This window comes from Pleuronectes platessa, chromosome 1, assembly GCF_947347685.1.
Source record: "Pleuronectes platessa chromosome 1, fPlePla1.1, whole genome shotgun sequence".
NCBI classification, from domain to species: domain Eukaryota; kingdom Metazoa; phylum Chordata; class Actinopteri; order Pleuronectiformes; family Pleuronectidae; genus Pleuronectes; species Pleuronectes platessa.
In genome coordinates this window covers 6,113,292-6,124,004 of record NC_070626.1, presented here as the reverse complement: position 1 = coordinate 6,124,004, position 10,713 = coordinate 6,113,292, and the positions used below count along the sequence as shown (strand labels likewise).

Here is a 10,713-nt window from a genome sequence, read left to right as displayed (position 1 = left end):
AGATGTGGTGATTTCACCAAAAGCTAACTAGGTCCGAACATAACATGTGGTTGATTTATAGTGATGACACTGTAAGAAAAGCACTGGTTGGATGATACATGCAGAGCCTGTGGCATACATTTCACATTGTATCTATGCTGTACATTTTCATTGCATCTTGGTTACATCTCTGAGTCTTACGTTGATCTCTGAATAGGCAGCTGCAGTGAGGCAAAGACAAAACATGCACATCTTGACTTCAGCAGCTGTCCTTAAGCACACTGCAGGTATTTGCATGTGTTTGTGTGAGCGGCAAATGCAAACGACTGATACGTATGATGAGGGGAGGTCTGTGTGATTATGCGCTCATCAGACAGGGTGACCCTATTTCACTGGAGGGGATGTAATAGGAGTGGACAGGACAAGGAAGGATCAGTGAGCAGTGAATGAGCTGGCATTCTCCAGCCGAGAAGAGATGATACAATGACGTGGGCTCAGTCCAACAAAATAAGCAATAAGAAAATAAGTTCATCCAACACCCAGCATCCTTAGTCCTAGCTGGTCCTGGCTGAATATTGGATTAGACTAAATTAGCTCCAGTATCAATGATGTGGAAGCTGGCAGGTAACCAACCATTTCACCATATATAGCATAATGTACGCTGTATGTAGGGGATATGACTTTGTATAATATTATATTTTTTCATTAAGACAAAGGCCAGTCAGTCATTTGGTTACTCAGACCAGAGAAGCATCATCAGCCCTGACCAGATGTGCTGCTCCGAACTGTTCTGGAGACTGGGTTTCAGGCTCTCCAGAGGATTCAGTGGGACTGGTTGCAAAATGACAACAACAGTGATAAAACGTTGTGAGCTTATAAACCCCCTCTGAGACCGACAGTCACCTGCATCATCCATCTCACCCTGTGCAACAAAGAAGCCAGTCAGAACAGGAAATCCCACCCAGTAAAGGCAATAACATCTGACAGTGGCAAAGGTGGAGCCACAACAAAATACTGCAAAAATACTATTGATTTAAAAAGGCATAGAGGTAATGATGATGCAACAAAATTGAAGTAAATGGTGACCAATTCTTCAAATGTAAAAAAAGCAACAGAAAAAAACATAAAATGCCTCCATACTGCTCCTGTTGTGTCATCCATGTCTCCGTAAGCACCAGCATTCAAATTCGACTTGAAACATTGCAGATCCAGATGAGGATATGGATTTGGCTGCAAAGCTATTTACCCCACTCAAAACTTTCACTCACCCCTCCATTAACATATTGGTGAGTAGATAATGAGACAATATTATGTTTTGGGTGAATTATCCCTTTAACACTGGCCAATGAAAATTATTTAGTCGAGTTTCCATCCTGGCTCATCTGCTGCTCCAGCTTTACCTGTTGCCTTCATCCTTTATCTTTCAACAAAAGCTATCTTATATTCATATCCTGCTCGTCTTGCCTCAGTGAATTATCTAATTAGCTGTCACCAGATGCCAAAGATGAAAAGATTAACCATGTGCTCTGTCTCTCGCCTTCTCTTTCCTTCTCTCATTTGATAACCTCACTGAAGCGGCCTTCATGCACTAAACCCTGGACATCTTCCTAAAATGTTCCAGAGGGGCAGTATGTGAGAATGCAAATGTCCAAGTCAGTTGCTCCAGATGGTGTCTGAGTCGGCTCATGTATAATTATAATAATCAATAAAATCTCCCAAGAGGGAAGCAGAGACCTATGTCTGTCTACCTCAGATCGTCATCCAGTGCACCTCCAAAGAGAGGCAGCCAGGTGGCATCTGTCATGGCTGACAGAACCTAGTAGCTTTTGTTTTCTTCGATTTGTGGGCTCCTCATAAATCTCCAATGACACATTGCTTTGACTTTTTGGATCTACAGTTACTCTTGATTCAGTCACTGCACTCATGGCTACAGGCTACAAGAAAGGGAGGGGGCGGAAGATTGTCAAATCCAGCTTCCAGTGTGGCCATGTGGTCTATATTACAATATGCATATGACTGCTGCTCACACCTTCTCTGGCTGATAAAATGTCAACTGTTTTACTAACAAGATATAAATATAAAGGCTGAAAGGATTAAATTGATGTCTGTGGGTCAGTTCATGTTCTTTGATATTCACTGAGATCAGAGCCCAGTGAGTCCCAGAGGTGAGGCAGGACACAAAAGGTCACCGTTTGCGTCCCCAGGAAGCAGAGAGAAAGAGAGATTCACTGCCCTTTTCTAATGTCCTCACTGGAGACTTGAGGTAAGGTCACGGTGGGAACCGCACAGAAGACAAAGTCAGGTAATGTTGTTTAAGCTCTATCAAGGATTCTTTTTTCAGATATGCGAAATGTGTCCACCCAAAATATGGGGGGGCCTTTAATGTTTGCTCTACTCATGCAATTTGCCCAAAAGTCTGAAGTATCCAAACATATTTGCACAACTCTTTTTGTTGGAGTACATAATGGTCTGTTGATGCAGTCTAAACTGAAAAGTCTGAAAGTCCAGACCAAACAAGGTGTGAAAGTCTGCTTAGACATGTTACTTTAAACCAATATTAAATAGAATAGATTAGAATGCTTTTATAGTCATCGCACAGCATATAACAAAATTTAACAGCAATCAATAAGATGCATAGTATAAATTGAGAAATTGAAAAAAAAAACACAAAAAGAAGAAATAGCATAAACAGTTTAAAAAAAGGTGCGATAAAAACATATTGGCATGAGGTAAACTTATATCAATTCATTTTTCTTTTCTTGTCTGAACATAACCGCAAACTTTCATTATCATACTCGGTGTAAAGGTTGAGTCGTTCCTTTTGTGGCGTTGGGGGATTATCTTGTGCAAAACATGTTTTCATTTATGGCCCAGTCTCTTGCATGGTCACAACATTGTATCCCAAGTGTGACTGGGATCCTGGGCTCATTGAACAGAATTTTATGATATGTAGTTGAGGCTGTTTATACTATGTGATGCTAGAACCAGAAGACATTTTTGATTTTTTTGAGTAAATTGGAAATAAAAGAATATGAAACTTTTACAAAATTAAAAGACACATAATCATTACAATTCAATCTGAATCCAATACACATAAGGATTGGTTCTAGTAGTTTAGTGAAGGGTGACAAGCATGAACCATTTGCTCCATTCACGTGTGCAACATTTCACCTCATGTAGTGGGCACTCGGATAATAAAAGAAAATATCATATATAAAACACAAAACAGAATGCTACTTTTCATTCATTAACAATAATCTGCTGGTATAAATTCCCATATAACGTCCTGGTAGAAACATCAATCTCTTTTATCCCATCTTTTAATTTTGATTTTATGAAAATCACTTCATACCTATTGATTAGATAAGTGAACCGTTTGTCTCCGATGTCATTTCAGAAATTATGAAGGAGGTGCCCATCTCTTCATTTAATTTCTGATTCACAAGAACAACTCGTCCTTCTCACATTAATAAAAAACACCATTACTTTTCAAATAATATCAAAACATGTACAGATGAAAAATTACTCTTCAATACGTAATGTTGTTCTCTCACCTTTCCTATATCTGGCCATGGTCAACCTCTGTTAACACGTCTTTTATTCATGTCTGCCAGAGTCTTCGCCACCTGTGGCCTGTGGTTAGTGTGCCATGATTTACTCATTAGCATGCCTGTCCTTCTTGATGGATACAAAAAGACACACAGACTTTTCTCTTTCATCCTTTTTTCCTGCATTTTTGTCATTTGTAGTCGGTTGCATAGTTTACATCCTAGAACTGTCATTCTGTTATTTAATTTATCAATAAAGATTTACATGAACTACCAACCTATGCTTTAACATAACCACAGAACTGACACCGTACTCACTCACCGAATACATGGAGCGTCTGCTGTGCACCATGAGTGACATATTTGACGGGATACTGTTCTCCATTCTTCATGAGACTGCTGTTGACGTTTAACCATCATTTCACACACACGCTGAAATCATGAAGTCCAAATTATCTCCTTTCCTAATCACTATTCCTTGACCCCAATGAAGATGTCACAAGGTCAATGGAATATGTGAAGGAGCAGACACAAGGAGTTAGGAAAGGAGAACCACTGTGTGGAGAAAAAGCTACTCTGCTTTTTTTTAAAACAACTTTATTTATACCAGAAGATACTAACAAAATGTGCAGTACCCTTTGCTGTACAGTCAGTTATAATAAAGTTTATAACAGAATCACACGTCCTGAGAAAAGATATTTTCAGTTTATACAGAGACAACATTCAACCATCAGTTACTCACAGGAATAAACCACTAAATAGATTTACTTGAAAATGAAAATAAAACAAACAGGCCTGAAATGTTGAATTAAATACGTATGTGAGGAATATACGAGTAGACAACCTTAAATAAGTGGAGAAAAAAAATACAGTATCTATTCCACAATCCAGGAGATTTAAATAACTTTTATACAAGTATTTAGCTCTGAGATATTTTGATGTGATGAATCAAATCTTTCTAATGCAGAGAGAAGATCCAACGATGTTTGTTCTTTAAAGGATGAGGTCCAATATGGCCTCGATGTGAAAGATGGAATGTCCAATTTTAATAAGGATAAGTGTATTTGGATGGGGGCTGAGGGTTTGTTTCATGTTTCAAATGAGCATAAATGGGTCCTGGTACCGTGCAGGCAGGCTGGCTGACCCTCTGTTGTGGCATATTGAAACACTTCAATAGATGAGAGATGCTGTTACAATAGAATAATAGCTAGATAGACCACTACACCTGTTCACCATCCTCTGCCCACCATCATTAATACAAGCTCACCCCAATATTGTCAGCTATAACAAATCCTGATTGTACTTACCTAGTGTATGTCACGTCTCAGGTCTGTCAGTAAATTGAATTTGTATTCAAATGAGATTAGAGTGAGTGAGATTAAAACAAGGTGATGGATTATTAATCAGGTTTGATCACAGCCTCTGTAACCTCAACAGTCATTTGAGACCAGAAAAAAGACTGGTATGCAGTGTGTAAAAGCAGTGTTGTGTAACAGGGAATCTACATTGGACATAGCGAACAAGTTATGCAACACAAAAACCATTAAAGAGCTCCAGACAAAAAGCTCTTATATAATCTTAAAATAAGATGGGTAGCCTCAAGTGTCTCCCAACAAAGACACATGAAGACATTACTCTAAACAGAGAACGTTACAGTATGTTTTCAGACTTACTCATGCATGTTAGATGTTGAAGTGAATGTATATATAAATTAATATATAATGAACATATCCAGTAAAGAAACACCAGTATATTATGTATAGTTCAGGGTTCTTGTTTTTCTCTTCATCACATTGTGCTCTCACATCTGAAGTGGCCTGATTGTCCTCCCTCTCCTTGACTGAACACAGTCAGGCAGCTGGAGTCAGTGGATTTTGCCTGAGCCTGTTCACTCTCGCTGACCTGACCAGTGATCATCCCTCTTTTACACAGCAAAGTGACAGCAGTACAGTTCAGAGCATCTGTTATCACTGTGGAGGTTTCCTTGTGTGACATCGCTGCAGCATTGTGGTGGCTGTGTCTCAGCCCCTTGCGGAAGCGTATGGTGAACAGACCGTATATGATGGGGTCCAGGCAGGCGTTGAAAAGGCCAAAGATGAACAGAATGTGGGTGAGGGAGTCAGAGACTTTCCCTTTCAGGTCATCTGGGAAGAACCAGTACCAAAGACCCAGTAGGTAGTACGGCGTCCAGCAGACGATGAAGCAGATTACGATGACGATGCTCATTTTCAGAGTTCTCATTCGTGCTTTGGGAATGTTGTTCTTTGAACAGCGTAGATGTGGCTCATTGGAGGACACTAAGGCAGAAAAGAAGAGACAGGAATTAGTGGAACACAAGATCCGAGTGCTTTTGGTGATAAGATCTGATGTACGTGTCAATGTGCTGTAAACAAAAACATGCGATGTCCTCAGCACATGATGTTCCTGCCTCCTGCATGCTCTACTCAGTCCTGTTAATGTGAAAATGTCTTACAAGGAATATCTCTTACTGTGTTCTTTAAAAGTAGAAACTAAAAAAGTCCGGAACCAATTATCAGAAAATGTTCCGGTGTCCATGTCTGAAAACAGCTTATATTTTGGGCGACAGAAGTCCCAGAAAAGAACTTACAGCTCTTTCCTGTCATCCTCTTGGAGATCTGGATGAAGATCCTTGTGTAGCAGATGATCATTATGACCAGTGGCAGCAGGAAGAGGCAGCAGAAGGTGAACATGTTGTAGGCGGTTTCCTGCCAGTGAGTGACGAAGCTGCCCCTCGTGGTGCACTGAGTAAAGTTGGCTGGATATGTGATGGTCACATTGTGGAAAATTAACATCTGTGGAGTTAGAAATCAAATGATATTAGGAAACGTTTTCTACTGACAGTAGGTCTCACCATTAGCAGTGGTGAGATAGAAAAGTTCACATACTATGTCCTATAACCTTGGTTTGACCAAATAGCCAAGTATTCAGTTCAAGTCATTTAATTCCAAAGCCGGTTACTGACGTGTCCATTACGTAACATATCAGACTAAAGGATTGGGGGTGGTTGTCAGTTATTTCAATCATTTGACTTTGACGCTTGTGACCTCATACTGAATAATTTTGTTAGGTTATAGTTTAAGTTAAACAAATAAATGAATAGAAAAACTTACAATAGCGCAGTATTTACTGTCAGGATGCACACCCTGGATGCTCAGAGGTGAGGCTAATGTTAGCAGTTCTGTCCTATTCTGTAATCTGTTTTGGTTACACTTCATTAAACATAGCCAAACGCAATACCAGAGATGGTGTTAGCCAAACACTTGCTGAGTCCCCAAAATGAAAGAATATTATGTTAAGATTAAAAAATAAATATTGTTTGAAAATGTGTTTGAAAGTGTTTTGAGTAAGTCTGACGTGTGGCCTGTAAAAATAAAATTGTCCGTTTTTTGGATATCATATTTAGTAACCCACAGAGAACCAAATCTAGGGGTATGTAAGGACAACGTTTTTTCTTAATTTCTTTTACATGAATCACCAGCCAATGAGGATGCAGGTCTCATTGTCTCACACATGCAGCTTTAGCTATGCAGAGCCTCTCCTCATTAAAACAGGACCCCATAAATTGCCAGGAGCTTATTTTGACCCATAGTTATGTCGTATTGCTTGGTGACCTCTGGTGGCATTTGTAGCAATTATGAATTCAGGTGATGAGAGCCTATAGAGCTGAATCAACATTAGGAGCAGGTTGGAGAGAATGGGTGATTTGTTAAAACACAGGGCATTCACACCGGAGACTGCTGTTTATTTCTATTGTGTGTGTGTTTCCGTTTTAACAAACTTATGTTAGATTGATTAGGTAGAACGTTGCCAGTGGCAGCTGTCACACTTGCTATAGGACATTAACTGTCTGAAATTAGGGCTCACTGTTTTATTTGGTAGCCACTAATATCACTCTTAAACTGGGTATGTGCTGTTCAACAAGATCAACAATCGAAGTCAGTTAGTGCTGACTGTTGTTTTCACCTTGGGTGAAGATGATTTGTCTCTATCTCTTGACCAAGTTTGGGTCAATTATACTTATTGCATACATATATGTTTTAAATCAACTACATTGATAAATCATTTTGTCACAGTGACATATATATAAAAAAAATTTGGATTTACTAATTGATTTATCCCCTTTTCATTTCAGCACTTATCTAAATACATTTGCTATGTGTGGATATTGTTTGGATTTTAGTTAACTTTTTTATGAAAATTGATATTTAAAACTGTTTAAAGGTTCAACATCAAATTTCAGTTTTGCCTGCTGAACCACATTTCTGCTTTTTCCTCACAACATGATCAACAGTGTTTCTTGCTATGCAGCCAAATATCTTAATGGTTCCAGAGAGGCATGTACAGTGCACTGACAGGATTAGGGATTCCCATCCCGGTGTTATTCAGTGATAGAGCCACTAATCCCTCAAATTGAGACTCTGTGGGCTCCGAGATCACGCTGCAGGTTTGCCTGCATCAAAGCTTCATGGATTTTTCACATTTCATGCAAATGCAAAGAGATGTAAACAGATAATTGTGAAACATGTTTAATTCAAGCTAAAGTAAAACCAGATCATTATTTCCTCAAGTACGTGCAATAGTCATACCATTTAATATTTCTATGAGAATGAGATAATATATGTAGATCCAGTCTTCTAATGCCAGGTATAAAGACCTATAGCCTACTCACTGTAACAGGAATTCATCTTGCAACCCAGCCCATCTCACTGACTCATTTTATTCCAAGTCGCAAGTCTTTGATTAACTGAACCAAACCATCTGTAACAGCTTGTCATGTCAAACCAGTGTTTCATACCTGAGGGATTGAGAATAAGGTGCTCATAGTCCACGCCACTGTCAACATGACCCTGTTTCTTTTGCGGGCCATGCCAATGGACAGAGGGTTGAGGATGGCGAACTGTCTGTCCAGACTAATCACCACTGTGACAAAGGCACAGGAGTACATGGCCTGCAGTTTGAGGAACATCAATAATCTGCAGGCCAGGTCGCCAGCCAGCCACTGGACAGTGATGTTCCACACGGCGTCCACAGGCATCACGATGAAGGTAACCAAGAGATCGGCTGCAGTCAGGTTGATTATCAACACCCTGACGTGGGATTTGCGTTTGTGGCCATTGGCTGCCCACAGCACAGCTGAATTGCAGAAAGTGGAAACGCCACACAGGATGAAGGTAATGATCACTCTGACTTTGGCCGCTGTAGAAAAGGTAGGCAGCCGCAGCGCTGCGTCCCCTGATGTCCATTCACAGCTGGCATTGAGGTCAAATCTGTCGCTCTGCTTGTACATGGTGACCTCAGGATCCCAGCAGGAGGAGGCGTTCATTTTCTGATCCTCACCAAGGAGTCAGCATTGAGTTCAGCTGCAGGGAGGCTGGCAGCGCCAAAAGGGGATAAATCAAAATAAAGACATGAGCCTTATGTATGAAGTCGGCGTAAAAGATTAATATGCATAGATTTGCATAAGACAAACAAATGTGTTCAGTGAGCAATATAGTGGCAGACAGAAAGAGAGCAGCGTGCCGTGTAGCATCTGTGATGCTCACCGAGGTGGAAAGATGTTATTACTGCCTCTAACAAACTGCAAAAACATAACTTTGTGTGTGTGTGGGTGGGTAGATTCCAACACCTGACAACCTGTCAAGTTAATTACACCCCAATGAAAATATCCTCTTATCTTCCTTAGCTCATCTTTCTTTTCTATTGGCTTTCGTCTGGTATTTAGAATATAAACTTTCAATTTAATTATTCAATTAAACAATTATGAGTAATTCAAATTGCAATAAAAACAACCTATAATGGCTTCTATACTTTGCATGATATGTTTTTCTTGATTATAAATCAGGTTGAGACTTGCATCTAATGGTAAGTTGAAATAAGCAGCCCGTGATATCATCGTGAATAATTTGGTTTGAAGGATGAGCTAATGAGGCATTGACATTAACAATTAAAGATACTATACACATTCACAAACACACACACACACACACACACACACACACTCACACACATTTGTCTCCATGACGTCAGAGGACATTACATTGACTTCTATTACTTTATCCTTAACCACAGTTACTACGTGCCTAACCCGAGCCGAACCTTAACCTTAACCTTAAACATAACCTTATCCTAATCTTAACCTAAACCAAACTTTAAAACATGTCCCCACCTTAAAAATAAATGATTTAATGACAAAAGCTTTTTCGCACGAGCCATCACTGAACTGAACGCTAATAAACACTCCGCAGTACGACCACCACCTCTGCATCATCATAATATCTCAAGACAAACTTATTATTTATTTATGAATTATGAATGTGGACAGATGTGTGTGTGTGTGTGTGTGTGTGTGTGTAATGTGTAGGTGCTGCAGAGCAAATATCATTGAACTATATATTATGCAATGAAAAAAACCTTCAAATTGTAATTTACTTATGGGGACTTGATTTTTATCCTCATAAGGAAGACAACCCACCATAATGTTACTGACAAACACACACACGCACACACACGTACACAATCAAAAGACACTTGAAACACACAAATAAAGACATTGAAATAAATAAATTGGCTTATGCTTTACTATCTGATTGTCTACTGTGCTGTCTCTATTCTCTATTTGCACATCAATTAGTTTCATACAATAAATCCTGCAGACTTACATGTGTGTGCGTGTAAGTGAGATCCTCTCTACAGAAGTATCAGGGTTCGCTGTGGCTCCATGTCCCTGCTGCTGTCCTCACCCTGACTGTCTCAAGTCTGTCAGAGTCTGCTCCGAACACTCTCCAGTCCTCAGACGGTCAATGGTCCTCACTCACTCTCACTTCACTGTCCACGCGGGAGGTGTTCAGTGCGCGTCACATTCGCTGCGTGGGCGCGGCCACGAGCATCTCAGAGGATCCGCTCATTTACAGTAAACGAGCACAAGACATAGCTGCTCCCATGAGTGTCATTTTCAGCAGGACCAGAGGAAGCCTGCTGCTCTTTACTGCGTGTAGAATGACAACGTCTGCAATGCACCCAGCCCAGTGTGCAGGACGTCTCCTGAAACGGAATCAGACAGCGGTTGAATTCACTTGTGAGTGCACATTTTGTGGCGTTGTTGCACGAGAGCGTGCATGCGCATTATATAGCTACATGTTTCTAACTGGTCCACTCATGTATTATT

General features: G+C 40.1%; 1 protein-coding gene across 1 annotated transcript; it reads right to left on the bottom strand.

Annotated features, from left to right (window-relative positions):
* Positions 1 to 4,965: 4,965 nt before the first annotated feature.
* LOC128438501 (putative gonadotropin-releasing hormone II receptor) lies at positions 4,966 to 8,886 on the bottom strand. The gene is made up of 3 exons (XM_053421086.1): positions 8,344 to 8,886; positions 6,136 to 6,340; positions 4,966 to 5,824 (listed from the first exon to the last, which is right to left on the bottom strand). The coding sequence occupies exons 1-3, from the start codon at positions 8,869 to 8,871 to the stop codon at positions 5,316 to 5,318; spliced, it is 1,242 nt and encodes a 413-aa protein (XP_053277061.1). The 5' UTR covers positions 8,872 to 8,886; the 3' UTR covers positions 4,966 to 5,315.
* Between the last annotated feature and the right edge of the window lie 1,827 nt (positions 8,887 to 10,713).